General features: G+C 37.2%; 1 protein-coding gene across 1 annotated transcript; it reads left to right on the top strand.

The window, feature by feature from the left end:
• Nucleotides 1-808: 808 nt before the first annotated feature.
• On the top strand, nt 809-24,080 carry IIL1 (isopropyl malate isomerase large subunit 1). Its single transcript, XM_088979598.1, has 15 exons — nt 809-1,049; nt 1,183-1,314; nt 1,419-1,589; nt 1,885-2,037; nt 2,324-2,392; nt 2,486-2,602; nt 7,868-7,942; nt 8,877-8,954; nt 9,046-9,141; nt 9,304-9,353; nt 17,021-17,075; nt 17,248-17,379; nt 22,923-22,970; nt 23,106-23,264; nt 23,667-24,080. The coding sequence occupies exons 1-15, from the start codon at nt 1,002-1,004 to the stop codon at nt 23,805-23,807; spliced, it is 1,524 nt and encodes a 507-aa protein (XP_088835724.1). The 5' UTR covers nt 809-1,001; the 3' UTR covers nt 23,808-24,080.
• The last annotated feature ends 465 nt before the right edge of the window (nt 24,081-24,545 follow it).

The following is a 24,545-nucleotide window of genomic DNA, read 5'->3' as shown; positions in this document are numbered from 1 at the left end:
ATTAGTATTTTATATTTTAAATTTAACTTTTTAATATGGAAAAGTGGGAAAAATACTATATTTTGTAGTCTAGAATATTTTATATTGTAAATTTAAAAATTTTAACCTAATTTTTAATAATGCCATTAGAGTTTTTTAAATTTAAATTTATTTTTTTTAAATTCAAATCTTTTGAACCAACCAACCAAACCGAAAATCCACCAAAATCAATACAACCCGAATTGGTTGATTTTCATTAATGATTTATCGGTTTTGGATGATCAACTCTCTAACCCAACTAGGTTGGTTTGATTGGCCAAACAACTTGCAACCGAACTGAAACGACCAATGAACACCCCTAGAATAGGGGTTCATTTGGATTTTGTCAATTTTACAAATGGAGACCGGATTTATTCCTCACATAGGGTGCCTCACACCGACCTCACACGCACATCCTACCATGTATTGGGAACATCTCCCCTACTTATAAGTTATTATTCACGAGAACATCTTCTCTGTGAGGAGCAATGCCGTTCCCAACAAATGACAAATTACAACGTCGATGTTTATTTTTCATAGTTGGTCAAATTTTGGATCAGATTGTATATAATTCCACAATTTGGCTTCGTGACCCATCAACCACACGTTTGTTTGATTTCAATCAGGAAGAAATCGGATGGTCCCTTTAGTCCGTCTCCACCAGCAAGCAACATGTGGTTGAGAGAGAGTTCTGGGATCGCAAATGGGTCGGTTCGAGTTACTGAGTGCACTTGGAACCGATGAAACTTCATCCGGCTTAACCGCTTAAACCTGGTTAATAGTAGGTTCTATGAAAGACTGAAAAGTCTAATACAGAAAAATCCAGACATGGTATCAGAGAATCAAACGGTCAGAATTCAGAAATCATACTTTCGGTTTGATTTTCTCTCTAATTCCAGGCTTTCCAGCTTCATTCTTTGGCCGCCGTGTTCTCTCTTCTTCAGTTCTGCCCACGAGAAGAGCCATTCAGATACCTCCCATCTATGGCTTCCTCTGCAATTGCTTCAAGCTCAACTTATTTATTCAAAAAGGTTCTTCCTCTCTCTCTCTCTCTCTCTCTCTCTCTCTATCTCTCTCTTACCATATGTTCTTTAATTCTATTTCTCCTTTCCTATTTTTACAAGGGATTTTGGGAGTCTATGCCTGATAGTTATTTGATTTCAGAAAGAAGTGGGTCTATCTTCTTTTACTTCACTTCCGCTCTACATTCAGAAATGCAAGAGAAAGGGTTCTACGAAAGTTGTCGCAGTCATGGCGCCTCCCCAATCACAGAGGCCACCTTCGACCACTGGCTCGGTTGGGTTTCTTATACCCTTCTGCTCCTTTATCTTCAACTCCATAATTTTATTGTCTGTTCATTATTAAATTCTTTTTTTTTTCGGTTTTTAAATTGATTGCAGGTGAAAAACGCCATGACAACGACAGAGAAGATCTTAGCTAGGGCATCCGAGAAGACCCAATTGAGCTCAGGAGAGAATATCTGGGTTAATGTGGATGTCTTGATGACACATGATGTCTGTGGGCCGGGGACGATCGGAATCTTCAAAAGAGAGTTTGGCGAGGATGCGAAGGTATGCAGTCATTACAGATCAATCTCTTTAGGCAAAATGTAAATTGTAGCAGTTTTCTTACTCAAGTTGTTGATGAATTGAGATTTTATCTTTCCATTAATTATTTGTTTAAATTGATGAATATTCTCATTGTTTCCATGGTAATCAGTAATCTGATTAATGTTAATAACTTCATAATGTTTTTTTGTTTTTTTTTTTTTGGTTTTCTCAGTTTTTATATATGCTGTGACTTGAGTTCGTCGGATTATACACTATCTTTGAGCTAATAAGTTGTGTTCTTGATTCAAAATGAAAGGTTTGGGATCGTGAAAAGATTGTCATTATACCTGACCATTATATATTCACTAGTGATGAACGTGCAAATCGTAATGTGGATATCTTGAGGGATTTCTGCTTGGAGCAAAATATCAAGTACTTCTATGACATCAAGGATCTCAGTAACTTCAAGGCATGTCTCTCTATCATTCCCTGTTTTTCTTTTAGGCTACATTTGAATCTAAAATGGAAGGAAAAAATTTCAGGCTGAAATATTTGAGCTATATTTTTGGTCCTTTTACAATGAAACAAATTATAAAGGAAGGATGGAAACAAAGCTGAAATAATGACTTAAATATTTCAGCTTAAAAATAATCTGCATCCATTTTATGAAGAGACAATGCAGCCCTAGGCAAACTCTTTCCTAGTGAACAGCTTCCCCTTTACATTGAGCTTCATGTTCTTTAATGATTTTGTAGGTGAATCCAGATTATAAAGGTGTATGCCACGTAGCTCTTGCACAAGAAGGTCATTGCAGGCCAGGGGAGGTGCACCTTTTTTTACCAGTCACCAAAAAATGATTATTTATGGATGTATTTCTGTCCTTCGCCATTGTATTACACTTTTAAAACATCTATCAGGTCCTTCTGGGTACAGACTCCCATACTTGTAATGCTGGAGCATTTGGACAGTTTGCTACTGGAATTGGCAACACTGATGCAGGTTTTGTGATGGGAACTGGGAAACTCCTTCTTAAGGTCTGCAAATACTTACTTTTCTGTCCTCTAGCATCTCATTTCCTTGAAGTTACTAATATACCATTACCCAATGTTGGTCCGGTCCCTGTAGACCAAGGAAAATGGACAATAATTGTTCCATAATAGTTAAAGGAAATGAACTTTTATTCATTTATTTTGTGTCAATTATTTCCTTTCAATTGCACCATTACATTTCCTTCTCCTTTCTTCTTTTTGAGAGAAAGTATTGTATTCGTAAAGAACTTAAAAGCATCATTTACAAGTCACGTATGAGACACTATACAGAGACCATTCTGGCCCAGCGTGGCAACAATTGCCAAAGACATAACCATCAAGGGAACAATGTCCTGGTCTCAAAAAGGGCATGGTGTGGAGTACCTTTGAATCAATCCTGTACAGACAGGCATAAGTGCTTGGATCCCATCGATCTTCTAATCAGTTCCTCAACCGGCCTCGTTTTGTCTTCAATATATCTGAGATTTCTTTTTTGCTTTCCCTTTTCTTTGATAAATGAATACATTTTATTAAAGATCAAAGAAATTTTATTAAAGATCAAAGAATAGGATACTGTTAAAGAAGACCAGAGTTCTGAGGTAGGGCTCTAAGACAGAAGTAAAAAAAAGGGTTCAGTCAACAGAGCAATGCTGTTTTAGAAGGGAGGATTCCTTGAACAACTCACATCTCCAATCCCTTCCCTAGCCAACTTATCAGTATAGAATTGCCTTTAGGCCAAGGCTCCAGAGTCTTTAAGAATGTACCTCAATGGGCAGAGCCCATCTAGCTGTCTGGGCAATCAACTAGTCACAATTAGGACCCCTCCCCCCAACATATGTTTCTCATGGCATAAGCAGGAGTGTGTTCAGGCCCTTCAGGGTGGTCCGTTCCCCCAAAGCTTCACCAACAACTAGTCACAGAATCCATAGCAATGCCTTTGAATCAGTTTTGCAAGGACATTTCTAAGTGTATGAAATGTCTGTCTTAAATGTGTCAAATTCATTCACTGTACATAAGGTAGCCTATGTTCTTGTAAAACATTACTGAGTAACAAAGACAACATTTTAGATGTTTTTATATGTATAATCTATATAATATTAGGATTCAGAAAAAATATTAACTATTTTAGTAGTATATACTTTTCTGTAGATGTGTAGCAAACACTGGCTGAGGGTTGACATTTTTCATCTTGCCATGCCAGACTCTTCAGCACATTTTAGATAGTTAGATTCCAAATCTTGTGTCCATGACTATGCAAAGTTTCTTTGAATTCATCTCTTGTCAATATCTATTGGGCCTTTATGATAGTAACAAGGTCAATGATAATTCCTAGAGGTTTGGTATGGTATAAACAATAATCGCTCTGGTGATCCTTCACATAATTCATCTCTCTTGGTCTGTGGTGTGGAAAGGACCATCTTCAAACAGGCTTGGGATGTTTGCGGGGAGAAGTCACCTGGTTCCAAACAGAGACCTATAATGCTTCCATACCCTGGCAGTAAACTCAAATACATGAGAAGATGATTAACTGACTCTTGACTTGCCTCAAAGGTACCCTCTTTTCTTAATTTGCTGTGTGGTGGTGGAGAAGAAGCCAATACATATAAAACTGGTAAAGAGGGCTACTTTTTAGGGTTGCAGAACTAATAGCCACCATGAAGGAAATTATCAATTTTCCCTTCAGAAGGAGAATCACATCTTTTCAAATTCTATTGGTTTCAAACTTTTACTCCTTCCACTGTATCATCACTGATAGACAAACTAATTTGGTCCCAATAATAATTAATTCTATTAAACCACTGACTTCTCTCATCCCTAAAAAAGGATCCAACCCCAATTTCACTAGGCTTTAAATCTCTTGATCATTAATCCTTACACTTTGCTAATGTTTTTCCTTCGTCATCCATTGATTATGCTATTGAAAGAATTTTACATACCATCTTCTTTAATCCAACTAAAACTTGACTTTTGCCTAAAAAATTATCTCATACCTCCTTAAAATTTTCTCATAGTTGGTCTCTAGCCTACTCCTGAGCAATATTCTTCTTCAGCCATGTTCCTGCCTTTGGCTTTCCTCTACTTGATATAGAGAGTCATGATTCCTTCTTTTAAGTTTCAATTGTATACGATCAAGATTATTTCCTTTTACTTTTCTGATCTATAATCAATATATTTAAGACTTTCCATGAATTGAAAAACTGGCCACCCTTCTATTGGTATTTCCTCCCATTATGATCTAATATTTTGACCAAAAGAATGATGAGGCAGCTGCATAATCCGATATTCTCGTATCTGAAGAGAGTTGAGCCATGCCTGAGGTCATTTGGAACCAGTAATGAGGAGTGGTGGTCTTTGAGCCTAGTCAACACTGATTAAGTCATTCCTCCAAAGCTTATATTATAAAGTGGGCATAGGGATGGAAGGGTTTTGTAAATTCTAGACCCTCCCCAAAACCCGTAGTGGGTTGGGTTTTCATAGTCCAAACCATCCCCACACATGAAAATGCAAAACCCTCACCTATCCTACCCTCCCCACATTTGAGTGTGGGGTGGGTTGGGTCCAAAACCCACTTCTAATTTCCTATCATTTTATGTTATATATAAGCAATAAACAAATAAAATAACATGAACAAACATCAAAATTTCCAATTATTTGATTAAAACATGTAGAAAAGACATAACGATCAATTATCCTTAACATAAAAGTCGAAATATTATTATATTCAACACCTAATACATGAGTTCATTGCTTTTCAACAATTTGCAGGTTGGGGAGAGTTGGGTTTAGCCTAAAACTGTACCCTACCCATATCTGGGTTGTCAAATCTCGAAACCCGTCCCCACCCCAAAATCCCTTTTTCAAGCAAAAAAATCCGCCCCGTCGGGGTGGGTACCCACCGGGTAGGGTAGAAATTGCCATCCCTAAGTGGGTAGATTTGCAAATACATGATTAATTTGCATACTGAGCCATGTCAAATTAGCATTATGAAGTAATCTCATGATTTCATTTAGAAAATGGTTAGACTAAGGTGGTGCTTGATAAATCTGAAATTTCAGATCTGAAAAGTTAAAAAGGTATTTTTTGTGTCTGAAATCTGAAAAGAAGTATATGTGCATTTTTACTTTTTAGAGGCTCTGAATCCACAAGTTTGTTTGTGTTGGATTAATCCTTTACCATCTGAAATTTACTGATTTTACTATTTTACTCCTAGAACATACTATTTGGAAATGTTGAGTTCCATTTGCATTATCTCATAAAAAATAATTTTCAACTTCAAAATAACATTGAAACAATACAGATAATAAATAATAAATTAATAATTACTAATTATTAATTAATAAATGAAACGATTAAAATTTAAAAATATTTAATGATTATAAAAATATTAAAATAATTAATAATTAATAATTTACACAAATAAAAATAAAAATAATTTTTAAAAATTAATGAAATAATTAAAAATAACTAGTTAATAAAAATAATTAATAATTTGTAATGTTTAATAAAAAATTAGTGTTTAACAAAAAATATTAAAATAATTAATAATTAATAAAAATAATTTATAATTAATAATAATATTATTATTACTACTCAACGAATTGCCGCTGCAAGTTGCAGCGGCGGTGGCGAGAAGATACGAGGGAGGGAGGGAGAGAGAGAGAGAGAAGGAACCACCACCGTTGCAACTTGCAGTGGTAGTGGCGGAAAGACAGGAGAGAGAGAGAGAGAGAGAGCCACCGCTGCAATGCAGCGGTGGTGGCGGGAATACAGGAGAGAGAGAGAGACAGAGAGACAGAGATAGTGCAACGGCGGTGGAGCTTCGTTAGGTTGCAGTGAGGGTTCGATTCGAGTTACATGAAGGACAAAAACATGTAATATTAAAATTTCTTTGAGGGCATTTATATCTTTTACACACAAGCAGCCTTTCCACCTCTTAGAAATTAAGATCTGAAATCCAATTTCAGATCTGTAATAAGAGGGCATACCAAACGAAGATGGCGTCTGAAAAGTAACGTTTTTAGATTCAGACATCTGAAAAGTGCAATCAAACACCACTTAATTCATGTTTTTCTTTTTGCTCCTATTACCTTTCATAAGTAAAACAAACAATGTTAAGGCTGCCCCTTGCTAATCAACATGGAAGCCTCTATTATTGTATAGTTCTGTACAAGTTGGGTCTGATCTATTAATTAGAAAATCCTTAAAACTATCCAATTTATTCTTTAGAGTCAAGTAATAAATCTTCCAAGTACTTCCAACAGGTATTCTGGTCATTCTTTTTCCAAACAGTGATGAGTAGTCATTCTGGAACACTGAAAGATAGATTACAAGATGCCCAGATGTCCCTAGACCAACTAATATCCATTCCAGGAAAAGAAACATATTGGGTTCTTCAATTAAGAGTCCCTTGTTCCTAGCCTTTGGAGATTATATTACCAAAATTGAAGCAAGATCATTGGCATCTAGAGTGAGCCGCTACTTCCATTGGGTTCCATGATCAGCCAATTCATTTGTGAGTAATATTACAATGTAAAGAGCATTGAGGAGCAATACATTTTGGGGCTTTTCATTACCGAGTTTAGGGTTTCTTTATGCATGATTTTGTACAGGGGCCTATTTAGTTCTTTTTAGGATTTGTGATTACTCATAGTTCCATCTACCATCTTGCATATCATTGTCATCATCTAAGCCTTGTCCTAATGATATAGGGTCGGCTACATGAATCTTGTTTTGCCATTCCTTTCTGTTTAGTGCCATATGTCAGTATATAACTATAGATACTCCATTCTTACCATAAAAAAGTAATTACTATGTACATCATAAAGGAGTTGCAGAAATTTTATTCTCAATAGAAGAGGCTATTTGTGTGGTGGAAGCGGACTCTAACGCCGTAATGGCCTAGTGTGATGGCATAGAAATTTTAGTCAGCCTACATGACAATATAGAAATGTAATGAGAGAGATAAGATATCTGGGCAGGGAACTAGTAACCTTGTCTGACACTGCCTAAAAGGGGTGTACAAGGATCAACTTTTTGGTGACGATTTTAAAATGATTACTTGTAAAAGGGGGAAGGGTGAGGTAGCAGCTGCTGACCTATATCTTGGGTTGCTTGGCACATGCTGTACTTGTATTAGTATTTTACAATTAATAAAATTTCAACTGTATCAATTAAAAAATAGAAGAGCGTATTTGTTAGTAGACTTGGATATGGATGTTTTCTCTACTGTTTAATCAGCTACTTGTAATTTTTTACATGTTCAAATTGCAGGTTCCCCCAACAATGAGATTTGTAATGGATGGTGAAATGCCCAATTATTTGCTTGCCAAGGACTTAATTTTGCAAGTAAGTCAGCAGTTCTAAGATATGAGTTCTTTGAGTTCTGGTAATCTTTCATTAATCTTTTTTTAATTAATGAAAGTCACTGTCTCCAATAAAAAAAAAAAAAGAAACAAAAATTTCTGGTAATCTTTTCCCCATAGTTCTCAAGGTGTTGCCTAGGCAACTGGGTGCCCTTGGTTGAGTGCCTTGCCATAATGCCTCGACTTATAGCAACAAGGTGCCGGTTTAGGTGACTATGAACCCACCTAGGTGACAAAAATTACAAGGCAGGTGCCTTGTTATAATATCATTGCTTTGGTTGCATCTTATCGATATGTGTGTCGATACATTCTATTATATACTCTATATAATTTATACTTCATTTTAAAGCTTTACCATTGACATTTAAAAGATCCAAGGGTTTTGAGAAGACAAAAAGAAAGAAAGAAGAGAGAAGGATAAAGAGTTTTTTTCCTTTTCTTTCTATTTTCTCTCTTTCTTTCTCTCCCTTACATTAAATAAAACATCAGCTTCACCCTTATTCTTTTTCTCTTTCACTGGCTCTCTAAAATTTTCATCATAAATTATTGCCTTCTTTGGTTACTAATTTGATATGAAATTTCTCTATTAGATACTTATTATATTACTACTATTTTTTATTTATAAAAAAAATCATATTACTATTATTTTTGAAAATATTGAAATTAATATATTTAAAACACTATTATCTTTTAGATATGATGATTTGCATTGTTTCAAGAGTAAATTAAATGTTCTTAATCAAGAGAAACGGTTCTTTTTTTCCAATTAGTATGCATGTTGATTGGTATATAAAATTAGGGAGCTAACCAAAATTTAGTTTTTTATTTTATAAAATTCTTATTACTTAGGCAAGTAGGCATCCCACTCTCACTAAGAATTGTCTAGACACCTTTATGTAATGGAGTTTATTTTGCAGATTATTGGTGAAATAACTGTCTCTGGTGCAACATATAAGTCCATGGAGTTTGTTGGCTCTACAGTTGAAAGCTTAACTGTAGGTACCCTATGATTTTGTGGCACATACCTTTTTCATTATACTTATTAAGCATGGATTTTTAATTGGTTTTTCTCTCTCCACCCAAAAGATGGAAGAAAGGATGACATTGTGTAACATGGTTGTGGAAGCTGGGGGAAAGAATGGTCTTGTTCCTGTTGATAGTACTACATATAAGTATCTTGAGGTTAGTGCAATTGGTTCATCGAGTATTTATGGATTGACAATATTATTTTTTGAACTAATATATGTATTTGATCCTGTGATGCAATAGTTGGTTTTCCTTTCTTTTTATGCATGATGAAATACATTTAGTGGTTTAATCTTGCACTGATGTTGTTCTGCACAGGGTAAGACATCAGTGGCCTTTGAACCAGTTTACAGTGATGAGAATGCAAGGTAAACCAAAAAATGTTCTTTAGTTTGTCATTTATTTTATTCTTCATGGGTACTAGTTTCTCTTCTTTCCATAGTACCAGAAACCCAAAGAGTAGCAAGGAATGAGCATTTTATGGTGCTTCACCTCTTTCTAGGAGTGGCCTTCACTTTGCTAGAGCAACTTTTGGATGCCCTTAAGATTGACCCAAGGAATGCCAACCATAAAGAAAGTAATTCCAAATTGTCAAAGTTACTTGCTGTGAAGGTTTCAAACTTATTTTGACAAGAAATTTTGAAATATAGAATCCCTTGCCCCCCGCCCCCTCCCAGCGAAGCATTCAGGAATCAAGAGGGGCAGGGGAGCCTAGGACTTTAGAGTTTGGATTAGTGGCAATGCTCTAGGAAGGAATCAAGATGGGTAATAATGAACATAAATGTCTATCTAGTTAATCATCAAACCATGGTGATGATTGATTGTGGAGGAATTACACACAAACTACCAACTTCCAGATTCAAGCATATGTATTAAAGAGAAGAGGGCTACATTGATCTACTGGAGCATTGGTGAGGTGCAATGCAATCTCAAAGTTCTGCTAGCTATAATATTTTCAAAAATCTCATAGGGTTGAAAGAAAGAATCAAAAGGTGAAGAATAAATGTTCAGAACAGTTGAAATTAAAAAGCAAAATGCTTCATCTCCATGGTTGAAGTGGACAGGGATGAAGAAAGGGAATAGATCAATGATGAATCAGATAAATAATGGTAAAAGTAAAGCAGGGATTTGATAAATTATCCTACCAAGAGGAGGTGAAATGGAGGCAGCATTTCAGAAACCTATTGCTTAGAGAAGGCAGCAACAATACTAGATTCTTCCACAAAATGGCCAATGCAATTCATAGAGAGAACAACATCAAAAGATTAGTTGTCAATGGATTACTGTTTGAAGAAGGTAACAGAATCAAGGATGCAATTGTTGACTTTTAGTCCAATCTATACAAAGACCATTGGAACAGAATGCCCCTACTTGGTGTGTTTTGATAAAATTTCAGATGAAGCTTCTGACACTGTAGAGCTTGAGAAAATTTTCTCAGTACTTGGTGTATAAAAGGAAAGGAATAGTGGTAAGGCTCCTGGCCCAGATGAAATCATGATGATTTTCTATAAGAAGTGTTTGCACTTCTATAACTGTTTGAAGAATTTCATCACAATGCATCCCTGGAAAGAAAGTTTAAGTTTGACTTTGTTAACTCTTGGGCTGAAAAAAGGATCTAGGGAGCTGAAAGACTACTGGCTGCTCTGCTTAATTAGGAGTGTATAAAAAATTGTTTCGAAAGTGCTAGCAAACAGAATGAAAAGACATTAAACTCAATCATCTCTATTAAGGGGAATTTGTTGAAGGCAGATGGATAACTGATGTTTTGGTTGCAAATGTATTTATAGACGTCAGGAAAAGGAGTGAGCATGAAGTTGCAATATGTAAGATTGATATGGAGAAAGCATTTGATCACATGAACTAGAATTTTCTGGATTACATGATCATGAGAATGAATTTTGGGCTCAGGTAGAGAGCTTGAATGAAGGTGTATTACCACTCTGACCTTCTCAATTCTTTTATAACAGTTCTCTACATGTCAAGTTTTTCAGCATTAGGCGATTGAGACAAAGTGATCCTCTATCCCCCCTACTATTAATTTTGCCATAGAAGTCTTAAGTAGGCTAACAAGAAGAGCTGTTGATTGTTGTTCTCTAGAAGGCTTTCAAGGGAGCTCTTCCTAATAACCTATAGCTTTGCATTGGTTTTGTCAATGAATGGAATCCTCTATCCCCCTACTATTCATTTATGTCATAGAAGCCTTAAGTAGACTATTCAGTTCACTTGTTGGATTATCTCCTTGAATTGATGGTGCTATCTGACCAAGCTGTGGTGGTTGTGGCTGTTAATTGTGTTCATTTGCATTGACACATTGTTAAGTGTTTGGGTGTTGACAGGGTGTGGTTCCTTTTTATTGTTACTCTTTGCTCAACTAATATTCAATCTTCATTGATTTGTTTTTTTCCTTTTCTCCTCTTTTGTCCACTAATCTTTGTAGATGTAAATCAGTCCTCTAATATCAAGATTAAATTTAGCGATTAGCAGAATAGAACAGATCTGAATGACTGTATAAGAGAGGAAGATGGCGAAGAGAAGAGGTAAGAGAAGAAGAAGTCGAATTAATTACCCTTCTCCTCTAACCCTATTTTTTTATTAATCTCTAAAAAATTGATGATGACAAGTATACCCTTAAGTGGGCGGCCAGCTTGGTAGTTACATAAAGAAAGTAAAATAAGAACAAATAACAGGCCCATTAAGTGAGGCCCATCAACATAAAATAAAAGATAAAATAAAGGATATCACATGAGAGGCTGTTAGGGCCCATTCGGCCCAGTCTCTCAGCTTGCTTATATAGTATGTCAATTTCCCCCCGGGAACTCCCTTGGTCAAGATATCAACCAGTTGCTCTTCTGATGTGATAAATGGTAAACAAACTTCTCCTGAAGAGACTCTTTCCCTTATGAAATGCTTATCAACCTCAACGTGCTTAGTTCTGTCATGCTGAACAAGATTATGTGTAATGTTTATAGCAGCTTGGTTGTCACGATAGAGCATCATTGGTTTTTCGTAGTCCACCCCCAACTCCTCTAGAAGGGATCGTAGCCATAGTAATTTTGACACACCATGAGCCATTTCCCTGTATTCTGCTTTAGCTGAAGATCTAGCAACTACTGATTATTTCTTACTCCTCAAAGACACAATATTCCCAGCAACCGGAGCACAATAACCAGAGGTGGACCTTCTGTCATCAATACATCCTGCCCAATTTGCATCAGTAAAAGGCTTCCAACTTCATGTGACCATGCTTAGCACAATACCTTTCCTTGGAGTACCTTTCAAGTAGCATAGAACCCTTTCTGCAGCAGCTAGATGAGTATCTTTGGGAGAATGCATAAACTGACTGAGGACACTTATTGCATAGGAAATATCTGGCCGAGTCATGCAAAGGTATAACAACTTCCCAAGCAGTCTCTGAAACACTCCTTTATCAGACAAAGGTGCACCATCTATGGTAGAAAGCTTATGATTAGGATCAATGGGAGTGGAGATGGGTTTAGCTCCAAGTTTACCAGTTTCAGCAAGAAGATCAATGACATATTTGCACTGAGATATGAATATTCCATCCTTAGATCGAGCAATTTCAATGCCCAAGAAATACCGAAGATCTCCCAAATCTTTGATGTCAAATTCAGAGTTGAGAAATGCTTTTAGTTTACTAGCCTCTTCAATGTCATTACCCGTGACCACAATATCATCAACATAAACAATCAAGGAGGTCACCGGAGAGTCATTTCTCTTCAAGAACAGTGTATGATCAGATTGTGTTTGAATGTAGCCAAAGGAGACAAGAGCAGCCCGAAATCTCTCAAACCAAGCTCGAGGAGATTGTTTGAGACCATAAAGGGATTTGTATAGTTTACACACCTTGCCTTTCATTTCTTTCCCATACACTTCTGGCGGTAGAGACATATAGACCTCTTCATGCTGTTCTCCATTCAAGAAGGCATTCTTAACATCAAATTGGTGTAGGGGCCAATCAAAAGTAGCTGCTAGAGAAAGTAAAGCCCTGACTGAAGTCATCTTAGCTACATGAGCAAATGTCTCCAAATAGTCAATGCCATACATTTGGGTGTAACCCTTAGCAACCAATTGAGCCTTAAACCTCTCAACAGAGCCATCAGAGTGATATTTAATATTAAACACCCATTTACAACCCACTGGTTCCTTTCCTTCCGGCAAGTCCACAATGTCCCAGCTATGATTCTTATGCAGTGCATCAAGTTTGGTCATCATAGCATCCCTCCATTCAGCTTGAGATAAAGCTTCCGTAGACCTGGGTATCACATGGGAAGAAACAGAGGCAAGAAAAGAGTAGTAGGAAGGGGAGAGAAGGCTGTAAGATAAGCGTTTGGATATACAATGGTCTGTACACTTCCACTTGCCCTTGCGAAGAGCAATAGGAAGGTCAAGGTCTGGAACAGTTAGAGATGGGTCAGTAGAGGGCTGACCTATTTCCTCAGGAATGATGGAAGTGGCAAGATGCTCTTCTGAAGGAGTGGAAACAACTTGCACATGTCTGAATCTCTGCCTTTGGTACCACCTCTGGAGAGCAGGAGCAGAAGCAAGAGGGAGAGAAGGGACATCAGGGGTAGGTCCAGTGGAAGAGGTGGACACCCCATGAACGGACTCACAAGGAATGGGAAGCGGAACAGCTGGATACATAGCAAAGTACTCATCAAATTTCTCTCCCTCAGGAGGAATACTAAAGAATGGAGTTAACTCTGCAAAGGTGACATCTCGAGATACAAAGCAGGTGCCACGAATCGGATCAAAGCAACAGTAACCCTTTTGTGTGGAAGCATATCCCAGAAACACGCACTTATGAGCCTCTTGTGCCTTTGGTGACTATGAATATGCACATAGCAAGTACACCCAACACACACGGAGAGGAAGAGAAAAGAGATCCTCATCCGGGAAGAGAAGACTAAAAGGGGTTTTAAAGTCAAGGACCCGGGAGGGCATACGGTTGATCAGAAATGTAGCAGTAAAAACAACATTTCCCCAAAACTTTATAGGAACATGGGATGCAAATAAAAGGGATCTAGCAACCTCAACCACATGCCTGTTCTTTCTTTCCGCCACCCCGTTTTGTTGTGGAGTGTAGGAACAAGAACTTTGATGAATAACCCCAAAAGTTTCAAGATAGGTGGAGAGGGTTCTCTCAAAATACTCCTTAGCATTGTAAGAGCGGAATATTTTGATACTGGTCTTAAACTGGGTGAGGATGAGTTCATGAAAATTTTTCACAATAGCTGGTACTTCATCCCTGGATTTCATGAGATAAATCCAAGTGTAACGTGAGTAATCATCAATGAAAAGGATAAAGTACCTGTAACCCCCCATGATTGGCATGTGATATGGCCCCCACACATCAGAGTGAACAATATGGAAAGGAGAAAATGGTCTTTTATTGCTAATTGAATAGGAATGTCTACAATGCTTTGCCAACTCACATGATTCACAATGAAGTCTCGATAAAGACACTCCTTTAAACATATTTGGGAACAAATGACTCAAAGTAGAAAAGGATAAGTGACCAAACCGAAAATGACATAATAAAATTTTGTTAACAGATTCTGACACGACTGACTCTAAGGCAACTCCATGAGGTGGTCCCAAAGCTTGATCTGGTGTGTCTAGCAAGTATATTCCGTTCGCCTCATGGCCACTTCCAATCATCCTCTGAGACTGTAGGTCCTAGAAAACACAATGAGTGGGAAAGAAGGTTATGTTGCAATTCATTGACTTTGTTAAGCTACTAACAGATAAGAGGTTTGTGTTAAGCTTAGGGACATGAAGAACAAAAGATAAGAACAGGGTGTTAGAGGTCTTTATATCACCTTTACCAGAGATGGGGGCAAGGGACCCATTGGCAAGGGATATTTTCTCTTTCCCAGAGAGGAGGTGATATGAGCAAAACAGGTTAGATAGGCTGTTCATATGGTTTGATGCACCGGAATCAATAATCCAAGGGATTTTACGATTACTTAAAGCTGAAGCATGACTCGCAGAAGCACGAGTACCTGAGTGAGCAAAAGCCGATGAAGATGATGTACTATTGGAAGGGTGAGTTGAAGAAACCGTAGCTTCTAGGTGATTTAGGAGCTCCCATACTTCTCAAAATCCAGCTTCATTGCAGCCAACTGCTCAATAGTTGAATTTTCTTCGCTTTCCTTACTTCCCCCTTCAGGCACTGTAGCAGCATTAGAAGTCTTGGATTTTCCCACTTGATTGCCCTTCTTAGGGCTATTATTGTTCTTAAATCTATCAGGAAGAAGTTCAGGATGAAGCTTCCAGCAGGTGTCCTTTGTATGCCGTGGTTTCTTGCAATATTTACACAACTGCTCTCTTTTCTCAGTAGGGCCCTTCGGTTTCATTCCCGCATGTGCAAAATGTTTTTTAGATGGACTCTACAACTGCACCTGCCGCCTACTCTCCTCACTACTTATCATAGCATATGCCTGTGAAAGAGTAACCTCATCCCTAGCCAAAATGTTATGTCTGATAATATCAAACTCAGGGTTGAGTCCAGTGAGAAACTCAAACACCCTATTTCTCTCCACTAGCTTTCTATACATTTCAGCATCCTTTTTACTCTCCCATACCATTGTTTCCATAACATCAATTTCTTGCCATAGGGACTTTAGTATAGAGTAGTAGATTGCCACGCTCTTCTCCCCCTGTCTCAAGTTCTTCACATCACTTTTCAATTTGTATGCTCTGGCTACATTCAGTTTCTGTGAATAGGTCTTAGTTACATTGTCCCATATCTCCTTAGCCGAAGACATCCAGAGATAGTGCTGGCTTATATGAGGTTGCATAGAGTTGACTAACCATCCTATAACAGTATAGTTCTCTTGCATCCATCTTTCAAATTCAGGGTCTGTCTCTTCGGGTTTCACCTTGCTGCCTGTGAGATACTCGAGTTTTCCTCTACTACAAACATAGATTTTTATAGACTGGGCCCAAGCAAGATAGTTCGGCCCATCTAGCTTAATTGTGGTAACACCCGTCAAAACGAAATCTATTGGAGCAGGTCCAGAAGCTGGCACCTGCTTGAACTCACTTCCGTATGTCTCCATTAGTCAAACGAAAATCAAAGAACATAAAATTTTGACTATGTAAACTTACTTGAAGTCAAACCAGAACTTGGGTGCTTGAAAAACTAGGGTTTTGCTCCGTCTAGCAGATGGGCGGGAGAGAGAGGACACTGCCGCACCTACCAAAGTAACCCAAACTCTTCCAAACCTGAACCGCCCTCCTTTAGCAGTCACAAGACACCTTCCAAGCACAGAGCGCCACACCCAAGCTTCACCTTTCATGGTAACTCGAAAATCTTCAGTCAGCTAGGGTTTTGGGCAGTAGCAAAACAGCATCACTTCTTGGCAAAATCTGGCCAGAACTAAACTCTCCAAACCCTTCTACCAACTGGACAAGTGATTCTCTATACTATAGAGAACCTATCTCTCCATACACTCTCTTGATTTTAGAGTGTACATGAACAAAGTAAAAAAGAAGAAAGAGGAACTGAACCCGCTCTGATACCAAGATGTAAATCAGTCCTCCAATATCAAGTTTAAATTTAGTGATTAGCAGAATAGAACAGATCTGAATAACTGTATAAGAGAGGAAGATAGAGGAGAGAAGAGGTAAGAGAAGAAGGCGAATTAGTTACCCTTCTCCTCTAACCCTATTTTTTTATTAATCTCTAAAAAATTGATGATGACAAGTATACCCTTAAGTGGGCGGCCAGCTTGGCAGTTACATAAAGAAAGTAAAATAAGAACAAATAACAGGCCCATTAAGTGAGGCCCATCAACATAAAATAAAAGATAAAATAAAGGATATCACATGAGAGGCTGTTAGGGCCCATTCGGCCCAGTCTATTTACATTTGTTTGTTACAAAAAACTTGACTTCTTTACAAAATGACAAATAGTAGTTATCTCCTTTTTCAAAATCTCTTTGTTCTATTCAATTTATTTTTCCTACAAAATTTTACCTTGTACTGATGAGGTTATTACCTTGTTTTTTAGATTTTTAAGTGAGTACAGGTTTGATGTCTCCAAACTGGAACCTTTGGTGGCAAAGGTGAGGTTCTAAGTTTAACTTTTCATGTCAGGCTCCTGAAATGAGACATTCTTTCTGTTATAATCTGGCAAATTGTCTCATGAACTTTGTTTTCTCCGTTCTTCATCAAAATGCCTATCCATTTAGCTATCTCCAATATTATTTAGTGAGAACGGTTTTTCATATTCTACAGCCTCACTCTCCAGATAATCGTGCTTTAGCAAGAGAATGCAAAGATGTAAAAATAGACAGAGTGTATATAGGCTCATGTACTGGTGGAAAGACTGAAGATTTTATGTCTGCAGCCAAAGTTTTTCTAGCTTCAGTAAGGAACTCAAGTTGTCTTATTCTTGTTATTGTTCTTAGTAACTATTTTCTTTTTGGCATATGCCTTTGAGTTTAGAATGTTATGCATTACGTGCATTTGTTTTTGGCTTTTATTGATACATCAATTTTATTTAATCAGCATGTTTTTTTATTATTCTTATAAAAATTTCTTTTCCTTTTTCATTGTTGCCATTTCTGATTTATTTCTTGTGATTTTTTTGCTGTTTATGTTTAATGCAATAAACTCGGTCAAAAATAAAAGTGGCATATATGGAAAAAAAGCCTATAAAGTTGTGTTTGATGTTTGTAAAATTGAATGTGCTTTGCCAATGACTTCTCTGTTATGTGACAAGGAACCTAGTTTCTATGGTAATGTTTTGGCTGAAATTGATCATGCACAAAGAATGCATGCTGCCTATGGTAGAACTGCTTGTGGTTAATAAACATGCATGCATATGAAATGTAATCACATGAGATGAAGTTGTTCTGATCTGTTCCTTCATATAGTATAAACTGGTATTTTGCAGTCCAGCAGTTAAATGAGTTTCTTTTTTTGATAAGCAACTGAATATATATTAAATAAAAAGACTCCAACTACTCAAAACAGAGAAGCAGAGCACAAAACAGAATATAATATAGAAGATCACCACTCAAAAAACACCCTACAACAAAGATATTACAAATTACAGCCCGGACCTGGGCAGCCCCATACTAAAAGCTCTTTCCCTATCCGCGCTCTTGCTAAGGAATCTGCCAACACATTTGCAGACCTAGGAACCCAATTGAATGAGACATTCAACAATATTCCAGTTGCTACTGCTCCCCTCACCAGCTACCTAAATTCCCAGGGAAGGTAATCTTGTGCTTTCATCCAATGTATTATAGTGTGACAGTCCCCTTCAACAATCACATCTCTCCATCCTTGTTGCCGTATTAGTTTCAAGTTTTGAGTTAATGCAAGCAATTCTACTCTTAAGGAATTACCTTATCCTGCTGGGCCTGTGAAACTGAAGATAATATTACCATGCTGATTCCCAAAACAACACCTATCAAAATAAACTTGATTTAACCTGCTGCAGGAGGGGACCAGGCTAGCACAGTTTTCTGTTTACTCAATTTGAAACCAGCTACTGTTTGCCATCGCCTTAATAAGTCATTTAAAGAGACTCCTTTAAACTTCTGTCACTAGCACCCTAGGAGGGGACCAGGCTAGCACAGTTTTCTGTTTGCTCAATTTGAAACCAGCCACTGTTTTCCATCCCGTTAATAAATCATTTAAAGAGACTCCTTTAAACTTCTGTCACTGGCACCCAATCATTCAAAGGGACCAGGCTACCCTGATTAGATTGATTTCTATATGCTCTTCAACTAATTTATGACTTTCCAGCAGTTAAATGAGTTAACCTAGATCCAGGCGTCCAGCAAGCTTTTCCACCTATTAATTTAGTTCGGGTACCTATATATCTATGTTGGGGTAACCTAAAGTCATACGAAGCACTATTTAAGAAGTCTAACGTCCAGCAATGACAGTCATACATAAATGTCTGTGTCTAGCCCATCCTTTTCTCTGCTCTATCCCTGAGATGAGTTATTTTCTATTTTGCTGTTGTCTTTAGAAATAGAGTTAATTGTCTTAAAGGGTTATAGTAGTTTGAGTCATATTAGAGCAGTTTTAGAATTTTGAAAAGTTGAAAATGCAATCGTGTCACCTTTCTTTCAGATTTTTTTTTTTTTTTTTTTTTTTCTGATTGGAAACTGTAACTTTCATTAAAATTTTCATTAACATATTACATATCACACACTCCAAAAAGTGGAGTGTTGATCCCATAGCTATATCCACTATTACTATATAGCCCAAAAAAGTCCACCCTTGGTTATTCCTTGCTTAGCTAAGGAATCAGCCAAGACATTGGCTATTCTTCTGACCCATTTGAATTCGCTTCAATTTCCCTTGTGACTTCATATTTCTCTCATGGGTTGCCTATGGTTCCAGATTCTGAAATTTCCAGCTTTTATCCAATCTTTCAGCCTGTTTTTCAAGGGTTAAAACTTGTTTAGGGGATTGGAGGGGTGTTAAGGGATAAGGATGGGAGTATTATAGCTTTGTTCTGGGGTCTGGTTGGCCTTGGGGACTCCACTAGATCTGAATTTCTTGCTTACTTTATGGTATTCAAAAGGCAAAAGATTTGAATCCGGAGTGGTTGGCTCTATAGAAGGGGACTCTCAGGTGGTGGTTGGTTGGCTAAAGGATGAGAAGGTAGCCTGGACTTACATAGATGCTGTTAAGATGATTAAATTAAATGGTCAACAAAGGAAATGGCAATCACAATTCAGTGAGTGCCAAGGACGGGGAATGGGTTGGCTGATTCTTTAGCTAAACAGGGGGTAAATAAGGTGCATTTGTACTGGGTTCAATTTCAATCTCTTTCAAAGGGTAATCCTACCCCATTTTCTGGATAATCTTTGTACTTATCTGTTTATATTTATGAAATGAAATCTTATTATCTATCAATAAAGAAAAGGATTAAAATTTGTTTGTTTTTTTGTGATATTGATGTAACAAGATAAGTTGTTGAGTTATCTAACAGGCCAAGATCTTGTCTACCCAGCTTCTTTGAGTCAGTCAGGACCATTTCACTGATTGGCTGTCAGTTTGTGATGACTGATGAGATTTGGGTCTTCTATTTATTTAGGCCACTTTTGGAATTGTTTTGTTGTTTGGTATATAGTAGGATCAGACGATCAGTCGAGCAGTATTTGATTTTCTCTATGGGTTACTTATAGGTCCACCTTTAGTCACGTAACAGTTGAAGTTTGTTCCGTACCAGTTTCCTGGTTGAATTTGAAGTCTCTGAAGGGAGGTCTAAGTCCTTGTGTTTAATCTATCAATAGAATATTTGTAATTGAACCGTTAGAGTTGAGTTAATGGAATAAATTTTTGTTTTTCCTGAAGTTACCTGTAAGAGTGTATCTTTTTCTTAATCTCTTTCTTCCCTCTTCACCTCTAAAATTCAATGTTTTTTTTTTCTTTGTTCTCTTTCTCTTTTCTATTTAGATCTGAATCCCTTTCTTTCGTAATCCAGATCTTCAATTCTTTTCCTTTACCAACCATGTAAATCCCCAATTGGACTTTCTCCATTTATCCTACATCATATTCCTCATTTAGCTTTTATATATTATAAATCTTGTGGTTGTTTTTGATTTCATTCATTGGTTATTTTTTATTCTGTATGTTTTACATTAATTTGTTATATATTCATTTCATAGTTTCAGACAATTGAGAACTTCCGTTACCTTATTAATATTTTATTGTTTTCCAAATTATCTAATTTATTTTTATCAATTTTGATGGTAAATCCAAAGTTTCAGGAAAATTGAGTGGACGAAACTACATAATATTAGAGAAGATTCTCAGATTTGTCAGCAATAAACATAAGTAGAATAGTTTTTTTTTTTTGGAAAGTTTACTCAAAATTGAAGTTTTGCTAAATAAAACAGTACTGGTTGAAACTTTGACTCTTTTTCTCATTCTAGGTGGTGGATTTTAACTAAAACAGAATATATATTATATGGGTATTAATTTAGGATTGTTCCACTATTCTTCTATGGTTTTCTTGGCAGATCTAATTAGATTATTAGATGTTGGTGGATAAATTGAGGTCAAAGAAAAAAAACATATGTTGAATCAGATTGAGCCAGCATGGCCCTGTTTTTGTGTTTGTTTTAGGCAATGTTTTAAAATGCGGAGGCGTTACGCAAGGCGTTCCACTACCTAGAGGCATGAGTCGTAGTTCAGAACGCAAGAGGCGTAAGCCTCCCGAACATAAGCCTCCTTGAGAGGAGGGTGGTTAGGAGGAGGATGAAGAGGATGGGGGGGATCTCTTTTTTTTTTTTTTTTTTTAATAAAAATCTTTTATATTAAGAAGAATAAAGATGCATAACATTAGTTCAAAGGGGGGGGGGTCTTGTTGAAGCGGAGGCGAGCTCGCGAGGCAAACCACTTTTTTCCCCTTATCTTTCCTTTTCTCTTTTTTTCCTCTCTTTCTTTTTCTTTCCCTTCCCTTTTTTTTCCTTTCCTTTCCTTTCCTTTTTTTTCTTTTTTCTTTTTTTTTTTGTCTTTTTATATCAGATGTGCATGAAGCGCATGAGGCGTATGCCTCTAGCACGCCTCATGAAAAAAGCGCAAGAGGTGTACGCCTCAAAGGTGCCAGCGCCTCTGGCATATGCCTCAGGGCGTTTTGGGAGCGCCTCACCTGGAGGTGCGCCTCCAGGCGTACGCCTCTAGCACACCTCATGAAAAAAGCGCAAGAGGCAAGGCACCTGAGGCGTCAGCGCCTCTCGCATACACCTCGGGGCGTTTTGGCAGTGCATCGCCTGGAGCCGCGGCTCCAAGTGTACACCTCCCACACCGTTTAAAACACTGGTTTTAGGAAGACTTATTCATGCAATATTATATTGAATTTATTTAACATTATGCTTTATATTTTTTTTATTAAGAATGCCAAAATATGCTTTCATGGTCTCTTACATGCTTTTTCAATTTTGTTTTTGTTTACATATACCCATTCATGGTAATATGTGGCTCCAGGATATATTTAACAAAAGACATTAAAAAGACATATACCATATGCTGCTACAGCTAGGGGCGTTCACGGTCCAGTTCGGTGCGGTTTGGAGATCTCAAGCCAAACTAGTAAAATATGGTCTGAGAAATTCTCAGACCAAACCAAACTGTTTTATTACAGTTTGGTGCAGTTTCTAATATGGTTTGGGCCATTCTATTGGGCTTTACCCAATTAGAAACCCCAAACATATATGTTTGCATAAATGACAAATGTAGTCATTTAGTCACCGTAAAATCATTGAATCATCGTAATTGGTATGCTATGTAGAGTTTGGATTTCCTCCTCACCCCCACCTCCATAGCAAGTTGTAGCTGCACATTGGGAACATCTCCCATACTTGTATTTTTTCATTTGTGGGAGATGCTCTCAATGCATGGCTACAAGTGCTGTGAGGTGGGTGTGAGGACCATTTTTTGAGGAGGAAATCTGGATTCTGCTATGCAAGCATCAAATTTGGTTAGAACATTATATTTTTAAGACCTTAAGATCAATTCCATTAATCACGCAAATAACTTAGTTTCAACGTTGACTATTTGAGAGTTTAGAGAGAGTTTTGGTTGGTTTGGTTTAGTTTCTAAAGTTCAGGAAACTGAACTGAAACTGTAAACCAAAACTTAAAAAGAATCTCAAACTGAACCAAACATTTCAAAGTCCAAGACAAACCAAACCACCAATTTCAGTTTGGTTCTGTTCGGTTTGGCAGTCTGGACCGTATAATGAACACCTACCTAGAGATCTTTGATGGCAGCTTCTATCATCCTAATTGTAGGCTATTTCACTATTGATCCATAAAAACTGTACGCTATTTCACTGGACTCCCGAACAAGCATTGCATGCTTTTACAAGCATAAATAATTGATTGCTTCTTGACATACATCTTTCGTTTGTTTTCTCAACTAACTCCCCTTCCATGCAGGGGAAGAAGGTGAAGGTGCCAACTTTTCTTGTACCAGCTACCCAAAAGGTTAGTGACTCATCTTTCATGTTATGAAATTGTTAATGGGGTCAGTTTTATATATCAAAGAAGAAGTTTCTATTATAATTAAAAGATGAATCTAATTGATGGACTTTTTGTATCTATCTATTATAAATTTGCCAGGTCTGGATGGATGTATATAGTCTTCCAGTTCCAGGATCTGGTGGGAAGACTTGCTCCCAGATATTTGAAGAAGCTGGTTGTGATACACCTACAAGTCCTAGCTGTGGTGCTTGCCTAGGTGGTCCCAGAGACACTTATGCACGTATGAATGAACCCCAGGCAAGTTATCATTTTTCTTAAAGATTCAAAGGGACTACTGCTCATTAAATGGATACAAATTGAACCCTCTCCATCCTAAAGGACCTAAACTACTATTGCATATAAAAAATGGAGATGAAGTTAGATTCATGACATCACACAAGGAAATGATGAGCTTTGGTTTCATTGTTTCATGAGTGAAATATCATCTTCATGTGGTTCAACGTCCCATCTTGATAACCTTCAACCAGTGACTGGTTTTTGGGAAAAGCCAAATATTTTTCTTTTCTTTTTTTTTTGTTTGATATATATTGTAGAGTTCTTTATTTTGTTGTGATGCACTTGAGAACCATGGATGGACTTACATGACTCATTGACATAATATTCGGTTTTTAAACTCTTACATGCGACTGTACATTGCAGGTTTGTGTTTCAACAACAAATAGGAATTTTCCTGGCAGAATGGGGCATAAAGAAGGCCAAATATATCTTGCTTCTCCATATACAGCTGCAGCATCTGCCTTGACTGGCTTTGTTACAGATCCGAGAGAGTTCTTGCAGTAATTGACTTAATGATAATATATGTTATAATCACTGCACTACTAAAATTATGTCGGACTTCAAAAAAAATAATTTTTTTTGGGGGGGTGGGGGGGAGAGAGGGGGTTAATATCGAGTTTTCAGTTTAGTTCTACATGTTAGTTTCTTTGTTGAAATTTTACAGGGGTAATATATTTGGTCAATGGAGGAATGTATTAGTCTGAACATATTTGTAGAATGACATTAAATAATATTAGTGTGAGAATATAATGAGATAATGTGATGGCTTTTGATTAACGAAGGCCTTGTGTGGTTAGGCTGTGTATGGGCTTTTAAAAGCCTTATGAAGCGCAGGAAAGCTCTCCATAGTTTGGTAAGATGCTTAAAAGCCAGAGCCCAAAAGAAGCTTGAGTTCAGAAAAAGACCAAAAGAAGTTGATTTCAATTGAAACTCTTTCCAATTTCTTGTGTTGGCTTGTGGTTTTCCATGATAAATTTAGAAATCTTTTCAACCCAGTTGACTATTATTTATAATGCAATCAGGAGACACCCGTTGGCCATTTTGCACTGCCATGAGACCAAAAACGAGTGTTTGGAGGACAAAATTACCAAACAGGGTTTACAAATTTTATCATTTTATGCCAAGACCATTTCCAGTAACATATTTATGTCATGCATGCTACGTGCTCATAGTAATTTAAACATTTCAATGAAGATCCAAGGGTTTTGATGCTTCTACAATCTGATCTTCTCCAAATCTCCA

The sequence above is a fragment of the Nelumbo lutea genome, chromosome 3 (genome assembly GCF_056320005.1).
Source record: "Nelumbo lutea isolate HS-2025 chromosome 3, American lotus-T2T, whole genome shotgun sequence".
Classification (NCBI taxonomy): Eukaryota; Viridiplantae; Streptophyta; class Magnoliopsida; order Proteales; family Nelumbonaceae; genus Nelumbo; species Nelumbo lutea.
Note: the sequence above shows the minus strand (reverse complement) of the source record. Positions and strands in the feature narration are given on the sequence as shown.